At 39.0% G+C, this 21701-nt stretch overlaps 3 protein-coding genes across 8 annotated transcripts in view; 2 read left to right on the top strand and 1 right to left on the bottom strand.

The window, feature by feature from the left end:
* Positions 1–377: 377 nt before the first annotated feature.
* Positions 378–13826, top strand: LOC111873913 (juvenile hormone epoxide hydrolase 1). 2 transcript variants are annotated; one of them, XM_023868996.2, is made up of 6 exons: positions 378–629; positions 3102–3302; positions 4537–5081; positions 10032–10231; positions 11845–12079; positions 13258–13826. In XM_023868996.2, exons 2-6 carry the CDS (start codon positions 3117–3119, stop codon positions 13466–13468), a joined length of 1377 nt encoding a protein of 458 aa, XP_023724764.1. In that variant the 5' UTR covers positions 378–629; positions 3102–3116; the 3' UTR covers positions 13469–13826. The 2 variants fall into 2 exon arrangements, with proteins under 2 accessions (XP_023724764.1, XP_023724762.1); XM_023868994.2 differs by having other exon boundaries at positions 379–642.
* LOC117283045 lies at positions 12631–20629 on the bottom strand. Of its 3 annotated transcripts, XM_033755278.1 has the most exons (3): positions 20454–20629; positions 16266–16508; positions 12631–12896 (listed from the first exon to the last, which is right to left on the bottom strand). In XM_033755278.1, the coding sequence occupies exons 1-3, from the start codon at positions 20465–20467 to the stop codon at positions 12758–12760; spliced, it is 396 nt and encodes a 131-aa protein (XP_033611169.1). In that variant the 5' UTR covers positions 20468–20629; the 3' UTR covers positions 12631–12757. The 3 variants fall into 3 exon arrangements, 1 of the variants encoding a protein (XP_033611169.1); XR_004514046.1 differs by lacking the exon at positions 16266–16508; XR_004514045.1 differs by lacking the exons at positions 16266–16508; positions 20454–20629 and adding an exon at positions 16063–16164.
* The window catches only part of LOC111873914, a 39338-nt gene continuing 37702 nt past the window's right edge, over positions 20066–21701 (top strand). For all 3 annotated transcript variants that reach the window (XM_023869001.2, XM_023869003.2, XM_023868998.2), the window contains exon 1: positions 20066–20305. In XM_023869001.2, coding sequence (XP_023724769.1) covers positions 20271–20305 — 35 coding nt within the window. In that variant the 5' untranslated portion in view covers positions 20066–20270. The remainder of the gene's footprint in view (positions 20306–21701) is intronic.

Genomic DNA, 21701 nt, shown 5'->3' with positions numbered 1-21701 from the left:
GTTACTGCCTTGCCGTTTCTTCAATTTGCGCTGCTCCATTCAGTAACACGTTCAACTCAGGCTGATAACAATTCTCGGAAATTGCGGTTGCGTTGCGGTTGCCAGTTTTCTTGCTGACCTCACCCTTTGAGGCTGAGTCGACCCTAGGACATAGTGAAGCTAGAAGGATCAGGTAAATTGAAAAAAATCCACCTCATCGGGACTCGAACCCGCGACCTTCGGGCTTGTAGCGTAGTGCCTCAACCAACTACGCTACCCTGCAGACGGTTTTTATTTCTAGCATGTGTTGGCGTGGCCAAATCTTTTGATGGGAAATCTTCTTGCACGTAGTGCATGTTTCTTCACGAACCGCGGGCCAGTGGGTGATGATCCCAAATGGAAGCGGCAACGCTGGAGTGCAGAAGTGTAAGCTGTACACACCGAAGCGTAACCTGCTGGACTTCGCGTTGTCTTATGTAATTAGAAAATAGCAGTGACACAGCACATCCAGGATTGTCTCAAGGTCGGAATATAAAGTTGGTGGGCACGGGTGGGAGATCGAGTGAACTGGGAGATCCAGGAGGTGCAATTGGCGCAGTCGTTTGTCGTAAACAGCTCCAGGCAGCAGAGATAAGGGATCAACTACATAGGTAAGGATATCAGGTGAGTTGATTGAGAAGCGTTCTGCATAATCCTCGCACGGATTAAAGAACGTCTGTTTCAAGTAGTGGAAAATTCTAAAATACATATTCAACCGAATTTAAGTATGCCATTATATCAATTCCTATTTACTTTTTTTATACTATAATGCGTATTGGAGACAGTTTAAAAGGCAGAACACGTCAATTTTTATAGGAATTGTACGCGGCCCATTAAACTGTTTCCCCTAAGAATCATGATTTGTCTTCTCGTCTCCTGTCTAAAAACGTAAGAATCTGAACATACAAAACTATAATTTTGCCGGTGGTTCTGTATGGGCGTGAAACTTGTTCTTTGACAATAAGGGAGGAACATAGACTGAGGGTGTTTGAGAACAGGGTGTTGAGGAGAATATTTGGACGGAAGAGAGATGTAGTGACAGGAGGTTGGAGAAAACTGCATAATGAGGAGCTTCATAACTTGTATTCGTCTCCAAGTATGATTAGAATGATCAAGTCAAGGAGGATGAGATGGACAGGGCATGTAGCATGGAATGATGAAATGGGGGAGAAGAAGAATGCATGTAGGATATTGATCGGAAAGCCAGAAGGAAAGAGACCACTAGGAAAACCAAGACAAAGGCAGGTGAACAATATTAAAATGGATCTTAGACGGGATTGGATGGGATGGATTGGATTGATCTGGCTGAGGATAGGGACCAGTGGAGGGCTCTTGTGAACATGGTAATGAACCTTCTGGTTCCATAAAATGGAATTTCCTGAGTAGCTGCACAATTGGTGGCTTCTCAAGAAGGGCTCAGCTCCATGAGTGAATTTCAGAGGCACCTGCTGCCTCCAGCTTCAGGGAAGAAGTGAAGATGGAGGCAGTAGGTTCTTCCAAAACATTGGTAAATTAATGGTGTCAGTCAAGAATACCACAGTTCAAATAATCATTTTTTATTCCAAAAATACCTAGACAGTGAGTGGGATAAAAATGTGGAATTTTATTTCTGCAGCTATGGTGTTACAGAATTAGCACTTGCCAGGAGAAAATGATTTTTCTATAAGGAAACTGATTTGAGTAGCATGAGGAATGGTTGGAAAGTGTGGCAGAGAGAACGTGACATGTCAGGGACCATGTCTTTGAAGCAGTTACAACTAAGTAGTGATTTACTTTTACTAGTATTAGTTCAGAAGGTATATTGTTTCTTGTAATGCAGTGCTAAATCTCTTGGTAGAGTGAAGACAGAATTTGGGGAAAGAAAAACTGTACAGTTAAACACTGTTATGTTCAGTGTAAAGTAGGGAATTCTTTTTCGGAGTCTGTTACATTGAAAGCGTTCATTGACATTTTTAGGCAGTTTTGTTGCGAAGCGAACTTTCATTCTATGTGTTGCCCTGACTTGACAGGGCAAGTTCTTCTCTTTTGCTTGTGTGCAAGCTGATATAAAATCTTGCTGTAGTTAGGTGGTAAGCTGAGAAAGGACAGTATGTGAGCCATGACAGAAAATCATCTAAGAAGATACAGACATATAAATACGTAGTAATAGGAAGTGTCAGGAAATCTTTAATTTCTCCAAAATATTGAGACTCTAAAATCCTTCCAGCCGCACTAGACCCTACGGTTTACTCAGCCTCTAACAGAAATGAGTACCAGGAATTAATTAAATAATTTTCCTGGGGAGTAAAGCGCAACTGGCATGTAAGGCTGACAACCTTACCGCCATCTTTGAGCCGATTGTCTAGATAATGTGGGACCCTCAACGTCTCAGAACCCTATGGGCCTTCACGGCCTGGTACAGGGATAGCTTTACTTTTTAAGTATGTAAGAAGGATAAATTAAGACTGTTTGCAAATCCAATAAAATGCTTGTCCAGAAGGATTTTTACTCACAAACTTAATATTCCATGGAAAGTACAATTCATACAAGTAATTCATACAGTGTTAAAAGTAAAAAAAGTAAAGGTATCCCTGTAACAGGCTGTGGCCCATAGAGTTGTAAGATGTTGAGGCTCCCACATTTTCTAGACAGTCGGCTCATAGATGGTGGTAAGGTTGTCAGCCTTACATGCCAGCCACCCTTTACCCCCAGGAATATTCCTGGTACTCATTTCAGTTAGAGGCCGAGTCGATCCCAGGGCATAGTGCTGCTGGAAGGCTTAGATAAACTGAAAAAATCAATCTCATTGGGATTCAATCCCACGACCTTCTGGCTGTGTAGCATAGTGCCTCAACCAACTACGCTACTGCGTGCCACCAGTTTATATAGTGGTTACATTATAAAAAGAGGTAAAGCTGTGAACTAAAACAGAAGGAGATACGGAGGCAAACCATTTTCTAGCATCACCATGACAGAATTTGATATAATTTGAATTTAACATACAGTGGATCATTCTTTAGTTGCTCCATTCTGGAAATTAATGATGGTGATAGAATATTCTTCAGAAAACTATAATATTGACCTATCTTGTTCTGTGGTTTCAGTGAGACATCTGCAGAATGGGACTCCTTGGGAAATTGCTTCTTGTCAGTGTGACTCTTACTGCTCTTGTTATCGGATACATTTTCTACACTTTGAACCAAGTGCCACAACTCCCCGAGCTTGAAAACACGTGGTGGGGAGCTGGCCAACCTCGCAAGTTGGATGAATCTATCCGAAACTTCAAAATCAATATTTCAGATGATGTATGTAACCTTATTCTCCTTTACATGATTTAAAAAAATTTAAATTTAAATTCGCTTAGTGGGGGTTGGAGTCCAGCTGGGTCCCCTTGGCACGGCAGCCACTGATTGGCCTATTGTACCTGCCCCAGGTGATTATGATGATGGAGAATTTGGTGGAATGAAGATTGGCAGGGGAAACCGAAGTACTTGGAGAAAACCAGCCCCAGCACCACTTTGCCCACCACAAATCCCACTTGACCAGACCTGGGATCAAACCCGGGCTGCTGCGGTGGGAAGCCATCAACTAACCACTTGAGCTATGGTGCAACCCAGGATCAAACCTGGGCCACCGCGGTGGGAAGCTAGCGACTAACCGCTTGAGCTATGCCGAGGCCATCTTTACATGGCTTATTATGCAGTCTATCAGTAATACATAACAAGTGTAGGGTTCATGCAGAAGCAATGGTTAATTTCAGTTTTCTAGACCGGAACAACTATTTCCTTGAAATAGCTCCTCATTTATCCTTATGAGGCTATATGGACCCCGTTCCAGACGCACTACTACTCAGAAAATCTGGTAGCACCAGGAATCGTACCCGGACCTCTGGATCTGTAGCCAGGAACTCTGACCACTAGACTGCAGAGAATAGTTAGCTTATGGACTAAAACCATGGATTTTTTTTATTCTGTTGTGTACTTCCATAAATACTTCACTTGGTTATAGTGGACATTGGTGATAACAGACTCACCCCCCATTAGTCTGTTATAATGAGGGTTTGCTGATTTACTGGACCTTCTTTGAAACAGAATGAAAATGCAAATTGTGTCCTATTGCATGATGAAATGAATTTCTTCACAGTAGTTTAAATACTGAAATATTGAATTCGGGCAGTAACCAGCAAAATCATAGCAAATATTTAACATAAATTTGAAACTTCCCTTAATGATTATGCACATACAGTAAAGTATGCGGCAACATGAATGGGAAAGAGAAGGAAATACCATTGTGATATGTGAAAGTCTACTTCACATAATGAACACTGTCATAAACTGACCAAAACTTACCTGAAGTGGCAGGTAATTTTGTATTATATATCACATCCATCAGTAGAATAAAGATTCACAGATGAGGCAGAACCTATATATTCTTGATTAACTGTAGTTCTAAAATTGTCATTAATTACAAATGTCCTCCCCCACCAAACACTTCAGCTCTGGTGGATAAGCCTGATCTTTTGTTATGTATGTATAACAGATTCTGCACGATTTGCAAATACGCTTGGACCTACATTCACATATCACACCGCCAATGGAAAATGTCAACTTTGAGTATGGTTTCAACACTGATTACCTGAAGAAAGTGGTGGAGTTCTGGAAGACAAAGTATAACTGGCGGGAACGGGAGGTCTTCTTAAATAAGTTCCCACATTTTAAGACATATGTGGATGGACTGGATCTTCATTTCATACATGTAAAACCACAGAAAGTTGACAAGAATATCCGTGTATTTCCGCTTCTTCTTCTTCATGGCTGGCCAGGTTCAGTGCGAGAATTTTATGACATCATTCCACTGCTGACAACACCACGTAAAGATGTGAACTTTGTATTTGAAGTGATAGTTCCATCATTACCTGGATATGGCTTCTCTGAAGGTGCTTCAAAACCAGGACTGGGTCCGGCACAAGTGGCTGTTGTAATGAAGAATCTGATGGAGAGAATTGGATTCAAAAAATTTTATGCCCAGGGTGGAGACTGGGGTGCACTTATAGTATCAAATATGGGTACTCTTTTTCCTAAAAGGTATGTAGTCTACAACTTATGCATGTATGTATTGGTAACAGAATATTTGGAACAATTATGCAGTACGAATAGATAAACAGATGCATTGGGCTACAGAATTATAATTATATGAGAAAATTTCATGTCATTTACTTTTAACTATGGATGGAAATTTTGAGGGCATAGCTTATTACTTAACATACTGCAAAATCAGATGCACCTTGGCCTTGGCCAACTTAATACATCCTGAGCATGAATTAGATACAGGAACCATTATACACTAGAGATAATTATTTAAAAAAGAATGTTCAGTAAAGTATTTTGACCTAAGAGAGAGAAAGTATGTGGGAAACTTAAGAAAAAAACAACTGATGAAAATTTTATGATTTATACAAGTCACTTACTGTTAGAATAGTAGAATGAAGGAGACTGCAATAAATTCGGCATGTAACTCAGCCGGATGAGTAGGGATTTATTTGAAAGTAGCCACTTGGTATATCAAGAAGAGATAGGATAATAGCTTTAAGATGGATCATAGGAAGATAGGATGTGAGGTAGATGGAACTGACTCTGTCATTTCTGGTGATGGGCTTAGATATCAATGGTTTTGACTCTTCAGTTTCCACAACCATGTTTTTAAAACGCTGACATCTGATGATCTAGACTGCACACTTCTACCTCTTGTGGCCTTTACATTTCTTACAGTGACATGAAGTCTCATGAATATGAGTTTCATAGTACTGAGTTTGTTTCACAAAACACTGAGGCATTGCCATTTTCTTTTCAGTCACACATATTTGCATTACAGTGACCTGTCTGTAAGTAAAATACTAATCTGCTCTTCTGAAAGACGTTTTCTGATTAATTTCTTGGACTATACGAGTATTGGTACTGAACAGTCAGCAAGAGCTTTCAGCATTGTTGTTTGTATGTGGCAAGAAGCCATGATACAGTTACATATTAACAAACATATCAGTCCTCCTCGGGCGCATGTGGTAGCATAGTTGGTTGAGGCACTATGCTACATTCCAGAAGGTCACAGGTTCAAGTCCCGATGAGGTCATTGGATTGTTTTCAATTGACGTAATCCTTCCAGCTGCACTATGGCCCTGGGGTTGACTCAGCCTCTAACAGAAATGAGTACCAGGAATTATTCTTGGGGGTAAATGGCGGCCGGTGCGTAGGGCTGACAACCTTGCCGCCATCTATGAGCCGATTGTCGAGAAAATGTGGGCACCTCAACATCTCACAACCCTATGGGTCTCCACAACCTGTTACAGAGATACCTTTACTTACTTTTTACTTTTTTTTACTATCAATCCTCATCTTCAGAGGCTCATTCTATCCATATAAGTTCTTGATCCTTCCATCTCATTTTGGGTCTCTCCACATTTCTTTTTCTTGTGTTGACTCCCCTTCATTATATCACGTGACCTTTCCATTTTTGTTTATAATATTCAGTTTGTTCATTTAGTTTAAAAATACTAAATTCTGTTCTTGTATATCATTACCTCTCATACAGTCTTGTAGGGATGCTCCAGCTACTGAGTGCAGAAAGTGCATTTCTGCTGTTTCTTGTTCATACTGTTCATTCTTAGCCATTGTTCATATATCAGTATTGTATGATAGCACAGGGAGAGTAGCAATGCATATAGCATGCATGCAGAAGAAAAGGAATGCATATAAGAATTTGGTGGGAAAGCTAGAAGGAAAGAGACTACAAGGAAGACTTGGTTGTAGGTGATAGGTTAATATTAAAATGGATCTTAGAGAGATAGGATGAGGTGGTATGGACTGGATTGATCTGGCTTAGGATAGGGACCAGTGGAGGGCTCTTATGAACATGGTAATGAACCTTTGAGTTCCATAAATTGTTGGGAAATTCTTGAGTAACTGAGAAACTGGAGGCTTCTCAAGAAGGGCTCAGCTCCTTGGAGTCAGTTATCATAACAAAGGGATAGACATGGTCTTATAAAATTTGGGGATCCGTTTAATAAGATTCTTCATTTTGTGCATATGTGTACTGGAATTTGTTTACTTTCCTCTCTGTATCCATGTGTTTCAGATAGGAGATACCACATCTCTAGATAAAGCTGTTTACTTGCCCAAACATTTTAGATTCTAAAACTTGTAATGTTTATAATTCAGAAGTAGTGGAATTCTCCATTACAAAATATGTATTGGATGGTTTTTGCTTCACTCTTCCAGTCNTTTTTTTTTTTTTTTTTTTTGGTAATTATTTCCTGCAGTTGGAGACAGACATATGTTGACTTTGACATTAATTGTAATGGTGACTTGTATTTTGAACCTGACTGTAGGAATATTGTCGTCATCTTGTATTTGTGATAAAATTTTATCATAACCAACTACTGCCCTATTTATGACTTGCTTTTATAATCAAGGTTACTGGTGCTGTAGACTTTAGATAAACAGTGATCATATTCTCCAGTGGTAGGTGCAAGTAATGATGAGAAACCACTAACAGTCATTATCTGTGAATTTGCTGTGTGTACACATATACAGTGATGAGATGGCAGTATGTTCAGAACTGGAACTTAATTTCATGAGATTCACTTTTGTATATCATTTCAGTAAACAAAAAGAGAACAAATCAGTAAGACTGTGAAGACTTTGCACCCTTGTGATCAGTAGAATCTCAGATTCATGGTATTATATAGCTGTAACTACAGATCATCAGAAGCTTAATCCAAAAGTGAGAAATAGATTTGGATTAAAAGGAATTTCAGTTTTTATGAGCATAAGGGGGGGCACGTGGTAGCATAGTTGGTTGAGTGGCTATGCTACAAGCCGGAAGGTTGCAGGTTCAAGTCCCAATGAAGTCATTGGCTTTTTTCAATTGACCTTATCCTTCCAGCCGCACTATGGCCCTGGGGTCGACTCAGCCTCTAACAGAAATGAGTAACAGGAATTAATTAAATAATTTTGCTGGGGAGTAAAGTGCGGCTGGCGTGTAAGGCTGACAACCTTACCACCATCTTTGAGCCGATTGTCTAGATATTGTGGGACCCTCAGTGTCTCACAACCTTATGGGCCTTCGCAGCCTGATACGGGGATAGCTTTACTTTTAATTTTTTTATGAGCATGAGGAGAATTATTTTGAAATTAAAATTGGCAGAACCTAATCTGGTGCAAGTGTCATAACCATTAACTGTATTTCCACTGTGTCTGCATGTCTGCACCAGTTCAGTAACAGGTACCCTGTAACATCTTATATAATTAAAGATTTCTGCAAACAAGAACAAAACAAACTTCGTGGCCTGTAGTCCGCAAGTGAACTATACCGACTGAGTGACTGCCGCTTGTCGGGGATGTTAGTGCCCACTTCGGCGGATAGAGGGTGTCGCGTGGTCAGCACAATGAATCCCCACGACCGTTAATCTTGGTTTTCTAGACCACAGCCGCTATTTCCTTGAAATAGCTCCTCAGTTATCCTCATGAGGCTGAGTGGACCCTATTCCAGACCCACTAATTCTCAGAAAATCTGGTAGCGCCAGGAATCGAATCCGGGACGCTGACAGCTAGACAACAGAGGCGGTCCAGATTTCTGCAAACACCTTGAATTAATATTAGAGTTAATTTCACCGACCACACAACACATTTTTATTATTGTCACACTACATGTTTCGACCTCAATAATAAAATAATAAAAACGTGTTGTGTGGTCGGTGAAATTAACTCTAATATTGATTAAATACACGACAGGATGCAAGAAACAATTAAACCTTGAATTAAGTCCAGGCATTTCTACATTTAAAGAACTTGCCCAGTAAAATATAGAACTTTATTCAACAAATGTTTTTGTCTTTTATTAGCCCCAAAACATGTCCTGTAATATTCCAGTTATTTTAATGGCATGATGAAACATTGAGATACTAAGCTACAGCCCTTACAATATTTTCCTGTATTTAAGTTTCTGCCAGGACTCTAAAAATTGTTGTGTAATACATCACTGCCACTTCCATGTTAAGTGGGTCCATTATAACCATGGCATGGCATGTCCTCAGGTTGCAGATGGTGGAGTCGGTCTCCAGTCATGGAGGGTAGCTGTGAATGTATTTAATAAGCAGTCACAGACAGCTAACAAAGAGGTTGTCCTCCAGCTTGGGGGTTGGGCATGAGGCTAACAGCTCCTCGCCGTAAAAAATAGTTTTGTTACAGAATGTTACAAAGGACCACTAGGAAGACCTAGTCATAGGTGGGAGGATAATATTAAAATGGATCTTAGAGAGATAGGATGGGGTTGTATGGACTGGATTGGTCTTGCTCAGGATAGGGACCAGTGGAAGGCTCTTATGAACACAGTAATGAACTTTCAGGTTTCTTAAAATGTTGAGAAAGCTGAGCGACTAGCAGCTTCTTGAGAAGGGCTTAGTTTCGTGGAGTTAGTTTAGTTTATTTTAGTTAGTGTAGGGGGAGACAGAGTGTGTGCTCCTGTGCATGGTTGTGAATGACGTGATGACTGTCATCATAAAAGGCCGTTACAAAGCAGAACTACTGATGAATGGAAAGAAAAATTAATAATACTTGGAAATAATTATATTCCAGGAATTGGTTGATCAAATCTATGCAAACATTGAAAGAAACGCAGAGTTCATGAAGAAATTTGAATTGTAATATAGTTATTTGATATGTGTAGGCTTGTAGGTGTGCAGTGTATTATGCATGGAAGAAATTGGAAACATACAGAATTTTAATCATAAAACCTAAAGTAAGGAGACAACTTGGGACACATGGACATAGATGGGAGGGACTTATTAAAATTGACTGTAAATATGATGTGAGGTTATGGCATGGATTCATATGTAAAGGACAGGGACCGATAGCAGGCTCTTATGAGCCTTGGGGTACGTAAAACATGGCCAAGTGACTGTTAACTTTCCAAGAGGGACTGTGTTACTTGGAATTAGTTCAGAGTTACTTGATTTCTGACGTGCATGTTTTTACTTACAGTCTTCTTGGTGTTCATTCCAATATGTGTTTTTCAAACTCGTTATCGGCAAATCTGAAAGTACTTCTTGGAAGTTTATGGCCAACCCTGATTGTTGATGAGGCTCATGTTGATAAGTTGTACCCTGTTGGACAACACTATGCATATTTGTTGGAAGAAATGGGTTATATGCATCTTCAGGCCACCAAGCCAGATACACTGGGTAAGTCTGGAAACTGTAGAATATGTTTGTATTTAAATATTTAATTTTCTTAATATTTTTATGAAATTACATTTGTGTTTTATCTTACAAATACTCAGTTTTCTTCCATTTTCTGTGAATTCTGCATCATGGTACTCTTTGTTTTATATTTATTTATTACCTTTCCAGACCATTTAAAATAAATAACTCCATGGAGGTAAATAACTCCTTCTTGAGAAACCACCAGTTTCTCAGCTACTCAAGAATATCCGACCATTTTATGGAACCTAAATGTTCATTATCATGTCCACAATAGCCTACCACCGGTCCCTATCCTAAGCCTGCTGAATCCAGTCCATACCACTCTACCTCTCATATCCATTTTAATGTTATCATCCCAACTATGTGTAAGTTTTCCTAGTGGTCTCTTCTGAGTTTCCCACCAAAACCCTGTATGCATTCTGGCCATTTGAAATAAACATTTTTTAATTCATTCATTCATTTATTTATAGTTCCAAAAAATCCATAGAGGCATCTGCCTCAGATATAGAACAAGTCAATAATACAATATAACATATAAATATACATACATAATCAGATAGTCATCATCGTCAAAATTTAAATACTCAGTACAACAAAACTACTGTACAGCAATACATTCCATATATCAAAATAACATTTAAAATTACATACATGATCAAAAGACCACCAAGATCCTTAATATAGTAATATAAAATCTATTTTCTTAATATATAATACACCTGTATCACAACAGTAATAGCACCCTTTTCCTGAGTATTCATTCCACAGTCCATTGCTTTCTAGCAATAGGCAACAGTGTTAATTAAAATATACATTTTATTCATTCATAATCAAAAATAATTTCATAAATATTATTATGAAGTTGTGAAACACAGATGCATACATTTACTGGAGTGGTGGCCTGATTATCAAGCTTTGAGCTGTCGGTCACCAGCGTATGACAGAGGAGGACTGAAGTGAAATACTACATTGTGCCACCCAATGAATGATAACCTCTGACCACTACTGTTGCTCCAGTCTTATCACAAAGAATTTTTTAAATAGGAACAAGAAGAAAGATTAAAAAGATGAAAATCTTCTGCCCTAGCAACAAACTGAGTTTCACTGTGAAATTTAAAATAGTTACATTATAGATCTCAATATTTTAAGAAGACTGGAGGGGGTGTCATTCTATGGTTTCTTCACTTTCACCCTGCATTACGCTCTCCAGTTGAGCATGATTCCTTTGATCTGTCATTTTACATAATCATTATGTCACAGTTTATGCTGCTTTAACTCTGAACTGCATAAACTCTCTTTGGCTGAAGTTTTGATGTTCCCTGGCTTTTCTAAGCTCCATCTTGTACCTCTGGTCTTCTGGATTCTCCTCTCGCTTATATTCTTTGCCTTCATTTCTGACCTCTATCATAACTGCTTGGCTTACCGACTAGGGAACACCGAATCAAACAGTTAATCCGTCCATTGTCATGAAAATGTCACCTCTGTTGTGCAGGAAACGTGACTATATATTGAAGCCCGCTCTGACTCAGATATTCCAGCTTTTATATCGCACACCACAGTATACAAATAATAATTGTACCTTGATCACACAGGAGTTGCTCTTCGTGATTCTCCCGTTGGCTTGGCTGCATATATTTTGGAAAAGTTTTCAACGTGGACAGAGAGGAGTTGGAGATCCTTGCCAGATGGAGGTCTGACAAGAAAGTACAGGCTAACAGATTTGCTTGATAATGTGATGATATATTGGGTGACTGGTTCCATTACAACTTCAGTGAGACTGTACAGTGAGGCCTTCACTAAAGCACAATTTGCACTGAAACTGGACAGGTTGGTCTTTCAAATGATATAAAAATTTGTAATGCTATTCAGTTGGTGTCTTCATTATGGTTTTATTGATATTTCTGCTCTTTACTGCATAGCCAAATGATCAGACTCAAATTTGAGCTGGGAGCACGTGTTATTCATTATTATAAGATGACTATAAATACAGCTAGCTGCTTTTCATGGGCCCCAAACCGTGGTGAGGGCTTTGTACTGTGTACATCCAAATGATTCAGAGAACATGTAGATCTGCATGCAGACCCTTGTATCCAGTTCCAGTCCAGAATCGAATAAGGGACTGTTTAAGTGAAATTTTGGTGTTTTACCTGAGACCTGGAACATATGGTAGCATAGTTGGTTGAGGCACTATACTACAAGCTGGAAGGTCGCGGTTTCAAGTCCCGACGAGGTCATTGGATTTTTTTCAATTGACCTAATCCTTCCAGTCGCGCTATGACCCTGGGGTCGACTCAGCCTCTAACTGAAATGACTACCAGGAATTAATTAAATAATTTTCCTGGGGAGTAAAGCGTGGCCGGTGAGTAAGGCTGACTGTCTAGATAATGTGGGACCCTCAACGTCTAACAACCCTATGGGCCTTCATGGCCTGTTACAGGGATAGCTTTACTATACTTTACCTGAGACCTCCTGTTCTGCAGTAACGGTATGAATGTATATGGCAGATTAATTTCTCCATGTTGAATGGGCATCTTGTCGCTGTGTCCTGAGATTGTTGATGAAGGTGATCCCCAGATACAGAGGGTAGTTGCAGTTATTTTGAATAAGCAGTGACAGACAGCCAGCAAGGACTGATAATATCTCACTGTAAAAAGTAGAAATGTTACAAAATATCACAAAAATCCTTGGTCTTGGACAGATTCTTATGGTCCAGTGGCTGTTCTTATGAAGATTTTTTTTTGCAAGGCTAAGGTCTTTGAAATAATTAAGTAAAAAAGGGGGATCAAACATAGCACAACTGTTATACTATTCACATATTTTATAACTCATTTAAATTCTTTATAAGTATAAACTGAACTTTTGATATTACCCCCCTTTAATATTCAAAATAACTTCTGGACTGTACAAACAGGACTTAAAAGCCTTCACAGCTGTAGATATATCATGCACTTAGATATGGCAGATTATGTTGGAGTGTATTTATTTTTGTCTTTTATTGCTTTCAGCATCCCATCCATAACACCAACAGCATGTGCTGCATTCCCTAATGAACTAGCCTACCAACCAAAATCTCTTCTACAAGAAAAATATCTTAAACTTGTACAATATACCGACATGCCTCGCGGGGGCCATTTTGCTGCATTTGAAGAGCCCGAACTTCTTGCCGATGATGTGTTCGAAGCAGTGAAGATCATGGATAGCAAGAAAGCTACTTAGTGTGTTTGTTTACCTTATTTTAGAATTAGAGAGAAACTGAACATGACCAGATCCTCTACTTCACTTTCACTGGAAAAGTGTTTTTGTAAGAATGAATAAATTCTGTATTTTGAAGTAATTTCATAATGTTAATAATAACATTAGGTACATAGTACCAAACCCAGAGACTGTGGAAAACTGTTAATTTTTTTTTGCTTTGAACTTGTGAAGAATAAAATACACAACACTGTGTGCTAAAGAGAAAAATTATTTACCAAACATAATGGATGTAGAATAATAATAATAAACTTGTAAATAATTATTTTTATAGGGAAATCTTCTATGGTGAAAAGGACATGAAATAGAGTTCTTAAAATTATATACTTGGTATATTTATTTGTCCTCAGACAATAATTTTGTAAGGCACTGGGAACAATTAATATTAGATTGATGATGAATTATGAAATGGGACATAAGTAATGGTCTACTTTTTTGAAGAATTATCTAATATACATTCATGTAGGTACTTGGGGTTATTTGTAAAAAGACACATGCATCAGGTTTCTCCTAGCTTTCTACTTCCATTCTTGATTGGAGGAGATACTGTTGTGAGCTTGAAATAGTCCATGTATGTGGTCTAAAGTTGGTATTTCTTGACAAAAAAACAAAAAAATTCTGCCCAAAATGTTTAAGCTCATTCCATAATTGGAAACCAATTTTTAATTTAACTAAAGGGTTCATAATTATAAAAAAATGATTTAACATTTTGAAAAATTACTGTATTCAAGATGATTGCCACAGTACTTTGATTTTGTATATGAAACAGTGCCATTTTGATGTGTGCTATCTTTAGTGGAAAATTAACACTGCCCTACCCACTTGGGGGAACATCATAGTCAAATGAGTAACACTGCTGCTTCGTATCTGCGAGCTCCCGGGACAATCTTGACTGCGGTACTTTTTGGTTTTCCTCAGTTTCTGCAGGCAAATGCTGGAATACCTCATGTTATACATGACAATTCCACATCCAATTTGTTATTCACAAATCATCCTGCCATATGATGCAGTACAGTCAAAACTACTGACAGTTAAATGGCTAAAGTCTGTATAGATAAATATTTGATAATTTTCCTTTTCAGAATGGTCTAAAACAAGGAGATGCTTTATTGCCACTGCTTTTCAGCTTTGCTTTAGAATGTGACATTAGGAAGGTCCAAGAAGACCAAGTGGGACTGAAATTAAACTGGACACATCAGCTGTTTGTCTGTGCTGATGATGTGAACATACTGGGTGATAATACAGATACCATAAAGAAAAACACAGAAACTTTAATTGATGCGGAGGTTGGCCTAGAAGTAAACTCAGAGAAAACTTATATTGCTGTCTCATCACCATAATGCACAGCAAAATCATGACATAGAGATAGCTAACATGTTTTCAAAATATGGCACAATTCAGATATTTGGGAACGACTATAACAAATCCTGATTCAGGAGGAAATTAAGAGGAGACTGAATTCGGGTAATACTTGCTACCATTCAATCCAGAACCTTTTGTCTTTTCATCTGTTGTCAAAAACATAAAAATTAGAATATACAAAACTATGCCTGTGGTTCTGTATGGATGTGAAACTTGATCTCTGACATTAAAGAAGGAACACAGACTGAAAGTGTTTGAGAACAGGATGTTGAGAATATTGGGACTGAAGAGAGATGAAGTGACTGGACGGAGAAAACTGCATAATGAGGAGCTTCATCTTCTCCAAGTATAATTAGAATGAACAAGTCAAGGATGATATGGTCAGGGCATGTAGCACGAATGGGGGAGAAGAGGAATGCATATAGGATATTGGTGGGAAAGCCAGAAGGAAGCAGAACACTAGTAAGACCAAGATGTAGGTGGGTGGACAATATTAAAATGGATCTTAGAGAGATAGGATGGGATGGTATGAATTGGATTGATCTGGCTGATGATAAGAGACCAGTGGAGGACTCTTGTGAATATGGTAATGAACCATCAGGTTTCATAAAATGCTGGGAAGTTCTTGAGGAGATGCACAGTTGGCGGCTTCTCCAGAAGGGCTCAGTTCCATGAGGGAGTGAGTGATGTAACTATTGCACAATCCTTGTAACTGAATAAAGTAGGCCAATTGAGCAACATTTCAAGGGCAAGGGAATTGGTACACAAATAGTTATGAATTTATACAGACCAGGCAGTTTATGATGAGCAGTTTCAGGAATAAACAGACATAAACTAGATATTATGTAATTCAAGGAGATTAGATGGTATAGCACGAGGGCTATGCACAACTAATTCTATGGTTATCTGTCTTGAGGGACTGCTAATCACTGTTTATTAATGGCCATTATTGGCTTTATTTTATGGATTGGACTGTGCTTTAAGCACAGCAGTGTTATTTTAATTCAGAATCCTCATTTTGAAGTTTGAAAGTAACTGACATGGTCAACGAACAGACTGCAAGTAAATATATTTGTTGATTAACAGAATCTCTTCCTTTATTTAGCATGACAATTCTGTGAAATATATTTTCAATTTAAAAGAAAATTGGCTACTAAGTGAACTAAACTGATCCATTCACTAGTATTATAGATTACTATTGTGACTGTTGTGAAGTTTTGAACATTCTTCTTCTTTCTTTCCTCTCCTGTTGCTCCAACTTTGGAGCATAGAGATGATTTCTCAGTTTCATGATTATTTTACAGATGATGTAGGACTCCTTGGACAGGTGATCAGCTTATCGCAAGGCCTCTGCCTAAACACAGGACATCACAAACACAGAATAAATGTATACACACACCAAGCACCCATGCCTTGTGTGGGATTCGAAACCAAGATCCCAGCTTCTGAGTGAGTGAAGACAGTACACGCCTTAGGCCGCTTGGCTACCGTGACCAGCTTTGGAACATTAATGTGAATAAATGCAGTCTGCTGCCCTGTGTGTAGACACCCATATTTGCTTGTTATTGTGCATTCTTCATTCACAACTGCTCTGATTGTCAGGAAATCTCTTGAAACTACATCTGCTTCTCCAATTGAATCACTGGTTGTAAAGAAGAAAAAAGAGAGTTAATGTGAGATATTCTGGTAGAATAGCTGATCACAGTGGCTGCACGGTCTAAGGCATGAACTGTCTTTGCTCACATGAATGCTGGGATCATGGGTTCAGTTCCTACTCAAGGCATGAATGTCTGTATTATGTACATTTGTTTGTCCTACCATCTGTGTGTAGGATCAAGAAACTGAAAATGCAGCCAAGGCCCAACAAAGGGCTGTAGAGCCATAATTCAATTCAATTTTTGTTTATTTATGTGCATACTTAACAGCTCAGAGGCAAATTACAAAGTTTAATAATAATAATATGAGGAGTGTTCCGTATATAATGCCTCCTATTTTTTAAAATGAAAACTACAACAGATACAGAAAGCATAATAACACAGTAAAATAGAGCAAGATTTCAGCTACTTACAGTTATTTTTCCACATAATCACCACCATTCATTATGCACTTTTGCCAGCGATGAACAAGAGCCTGTATGTCGTGCTTGTAAAAGTCTGTGCCAGCAGAGGCAAGCCACTTTCTTACAGCTGCAATGACAGCATCGTTGTCTGGAAAATGTTGCCCACATAGTCCATGTTTCATAGGCCCAAAGAGATGGACGTCTAAAGGTGCTAAATCAGGGCTATAAGGTGGATGGGGTAGGAGGGTCCAGCCAAACTTGTATGGGGTCTAGCGTTATCGTGTTGCAAGCATTACAATGCATTACAGGCATTACTAAGCTGTGCTCACAGTTCCCTGGTTATCTGCCAATCTGTATGGATGACCTGATCGAGGCGCTGTTCACTGTGAGGAGTGGCACCTGAGCAGGGACGCCCAGGGCGTGGTTTGTTGTGCACTTCACTTTCGCCACTGTTGAAATGCACTACCCAGCACCTCACTGTGCTGACATCCACTGTATCGTCTCCGTACACCTTTAGCAAGCGTCGATGGATGTCAATGGGTGCAGTGAGAAATTCAATAACAGATGTCTGCTCCGTACGCACTTCTATGTCAGACGCCATTTTGGTAGACTGCTCTGCTGTCGCTATCCGTCGCACGACAACCAAACTAACAGTACATTGGCAGGAAGGTTTAACCTTTACAACACTACCAACATCCAGCTCAGACGTTTCAGATTAACACAAAAAATAGGAGGCATTATATATGGAGCGCCCTTCGTAATAATTCTAGTAGAGTGATATTTATGATTTGTCAATACAGTACAAATTTATGTTCTGTCAGTAAGTTCAGATAATGAAAATTACTATCTTCTAGGATATGACAGTGTATACTTTGGTAGATATGCGTAGGTACAAATATTTTGGAGCACCAGACTACTGCTTTTTCAACTTTATGTTTCATTTTGTCTGCGATGGAGGGCAAAATCCTTCAATTCCTGTTAGAGGAAAGAGAATTTTCTTTTCTCCGTAATGCCCAGAATATCTCTGAGGCTTGTCCACCCTCTTAGACAATGGATACTGATGAATGTTTCCCCAGAGGTGAAGAGGCAGGGGTATGAAGCTGACAACTCACCTCCATCTGGTGCCAAAGTCAAAATGGTGGAACTATACTTGAACTCCCATCTTCATGGCATGGTGCCTAATTAATTAAGCCCAGAGAAGACTTTACCTTACTAAGTAGAGGCTGGTGTACAAAATGATGTACAGAAGATAAGAATGAAGAGATGGAGGCAAAGGTAAATAACAGAAGAATGTGAGTCTGTCCTAAAGAAGGCCAGCATTCATAGAAAACCTTAAACCTAGGAGTATGGAAAAAAGGTCAAGAAATTCAAATACAAAGGGCCAGTAATTCGTCTGAAACCTTTGGAAAATGACTGCTATAAAATAATGACACTATTTTTATGTTGGAAGGGTTTGCAAAGCTAAAAAGCCATCTGGTGAGTGCATTTATTTAACATGTCTGAGTCAGTAATTTAAAGAAGATTGGAGAAAGCTGTATAATGAGGATTTCATAACTTTACTCTTCACCAAGTATAATTAGAATAATCAAGTCAAGGAAGATGAGATTGGCAGGGCATGTGGCATGCATGGGGGAGAAGAGGAATGCTACAGGATTTTGGTGTGAAAGCCAGAAGGAAAGAGACCACTAGGAAGACCTAGATGTAGGTGGGAGGATAATATTAAGATGCATCTTAGAGATATAGGATGGGGTGGTATGGCCTAGATTGATCTGGCTTAGGATGTGGACTAGTGGAGGGCTTCTGTGAGAACAGAAATGAAACTTCACATTCGATAAAATGTTGGGAAGTTCTTGAGAAGCTGCACAACTGGTGGCTTCTCAAGAAGGGTTCAACTTCATGGATTTGTTTAATTAGAATCAATAATTTTGAAATTAATTTGATACACTATTTTATATAATTGGAAGTCATGGTTTCTTATGGGGGGGGAGAATGCGGGAACAGAATATTTGTACGAAGCTGTTGTTATCAGTATTGGCAGTTAATCTTCATGAGTTAGGCATGTACACAAAACCCAGTTTTGATATAGAAGCCTTGTAGAAGATGTAAGCTTAACTGTTAGAATAATATTGAAATTGATGTTCAGAAATGAAGTTGAAATAAGTCTGGTTGGCCTCTGCTGTCTGAATATAAAAGAAAAGTATCCTATAAACCAGTGACCAGTGCAAAATCTGCAAATTTATTTCCAATGTACAAAATGTAAAAAAAGTAACCATATGTATGAAAAGGCTACCAATATATAATAATTTTGCTGTTTTATTTTTTATTCTGAGATACAAGTTACATAAAATTGTGAGGTTTGACTTTCTCACAGCTTTGATTCAGTGGCATCTTCTGGAATGTAATGTCATGTAGTTTATACCGGACTTCCTAAAACGACTGTTAAGTGGTTATTTAAACACTAACTTATGTGACCTAATCCTTGCAGCCACACTACGGCCCTAGAGTCGACTCAGCCTCTAACAGAAATGAGTACCAGAAATTAATTAAATAATTTTCCTGGGGAGTAAAGCACAGCTGGGGCGTAAGGCTGACAACCTTACCTCCATCTTTGAGCTGATTGTCTAGATAAGGTGGGACCCTCATAATCTCACAACCCTATGGACCCTATGGGCCTTCACGGCCTGTTACAAGGATAGCTTTACTTTTACTTTATGCCCGCTTTATTGTATGGGCCTGAAAGTTGGGCTTGGAACTAGAGAAACCAAATATTTACAAGCTAGATCAAATCCCAGACTATAATTGAGACTAAAACAAATGCAAACCAAAAAAAAAAATGGACTGGACTTGCCAAATTTAACATTATGAGAAAGGCTTGTAATTTGAGCATGTTTAAGTGAATTCTTTGTTCATCTCAGAAACCCTCTGTACACGTCACCAGGGCCAGCAACTGCCCTGAAGACAGCGCTGAGGTGGGTTTTCTCTGTAATGGCAGTGAACTTCCCAGGCCTGAGTATTCCATTACGTTTTGTTTGGGATTATATCAGTTCATGGCCACCCCCAACCTAACCTACATTTTAGTTACTGGTTATTAATTAAGTTAAACGGGCCCCAAACCACTCTGTACCGATCAACAACTGTACCTGGAAAGGTCAATCAGCTGGCTGACTGACTAGACGGACTAGACGTGCGACCCACCACAGATGAGCCTGCATTATTCGACACACTTGGATAAGTTCTGTATGCTCCTCCCGCCTGCACGCCTGACAGAGGAGCAACGGCAACGAACCACGCATAAGACCGCGGGAGCTGGTAGAGGCGACACGTATTGAAGTTGAACGAAAGCAAATGAAAACTCCAGGAAACGGACAGACATCGAGGCGGTAAGTTACATTTCCATACTTAATTACTGAATTCAGGTAACAAGAATAGAATGTGCATGATATATAGCAATTCGAGAAGTAGGCCATGTCGGTTGATGTAACACAGCTCATTCTTTCACTATATTTCATATTGTTTATTAGATCTTACCTTGCCAAGATCATTACGTGGTTTCCATAATTATAGCATAATTCTTACGCATTCTGGGTTACATAATAGGATGCACAGTTCTTAGAACCTAACTTTACTATGGACTGTTGTTCGGTGAACTGTCAACTTCATTTCGCACGGCGAAGAATAGAAGACCCATCTTTTTCTTAGCTTAACAATCCGCTTTGGGTCTTGGCCCCTCTATCAGCATTTTCCAAAACTTATTCATCTACTCCTTCCGCCGCCAGTTGTTGACTTCCGGTATTTTTAGATTTTTTTATACTGTCAAGCCACCGGAAATTTGGTCTACTCTGGGCTCTTCTTTCTTTCGGCTTACTAGGAGTTAATATTACTGCGAGTTCACCATCCATTCTGGCTAGGTGCCCAGCCCATCTCAGTCGACCCTCCTTAATAATTTATAGAACATGATCATGACATAGTTGATACATATAGTTAGTTCATTGTTGTATCGGCTTCTCCATTGGCTGTTTTCTCTTTCTGGTTCATAAGCTGTCCTCAAGACCGTTCTTTCAAAGACCAATAGACTATTTCGCCATTATTTGTAAGCATTCAGCTTTCTGAGCTATAGAATAGCACCGACATAAAGATTTTATGAAGTTTACATGTAGCTGCCAATTTCAGATACTGTAAGCTGAGTTGCTTTCTGCAACCATGGTAGCATTTATTAGTAAGAAATGGGCTGTTCTTAATTTTGTTAATTACTACCGACGCCAAGCATTTAAATTAAGCTTTTTCAAACGCAGCTTTACCTATTATAAGATGCGTTTCGTGAGTTGGTGGTGAAGGTGTTTTTGAGTGCATGTAATTAATTATCACCCCACTGTATACCATCCACATATGCAAGTATTTGCACAGGCTTTGTGAATATCATTCCAGTCCTTTCAAGTTCCGAACCCCTATATGCTTTGTCACTGTGATATCTGAATTGGGTTTTAGGTACTGATGCTGAAATTTCTTGTTTCACGCGTAGTTTTGGATATCAGCTACCAAAGTTAGAAAGTGAGAATTTGGCAGTTTCAAACTACCATTCTTGCAAAACACTGAAGAATTAAGAAATCTTAACAGTGGCTAGAGAAGTCCTGCAATAGTGAAGAAGAGTATGTGTAGGAAGCACAAGATCAAGAGCTGCAAACTTTGTAGAACAGAGAAACTCCTACTTATCCCTGGGGTTCGAAATTTCGTGAATTTCGAATGTTCCGACGAAACGCGGTTGATTGGCATCCCTAG

This window comes from Cryptotermes secundus, unplaced genomic scaffold, assembly GCF_002891405.2.
Source record: "Cryptotermes secundus unplaced genomic scaffold, Csec_1.0 scaffold639, whole genome shotgun sequence".
NCBI lineage: Eukaryota > Metazoa > Arthropoda > Insecta > Blattodea > Kalotermitidae > Cryptotermes > Cryptotermes secundus.
Note: the sequence above shows the minus strand (reverse complement) of the source record. Positions and strands in the feature narration are given on the sequence as shown.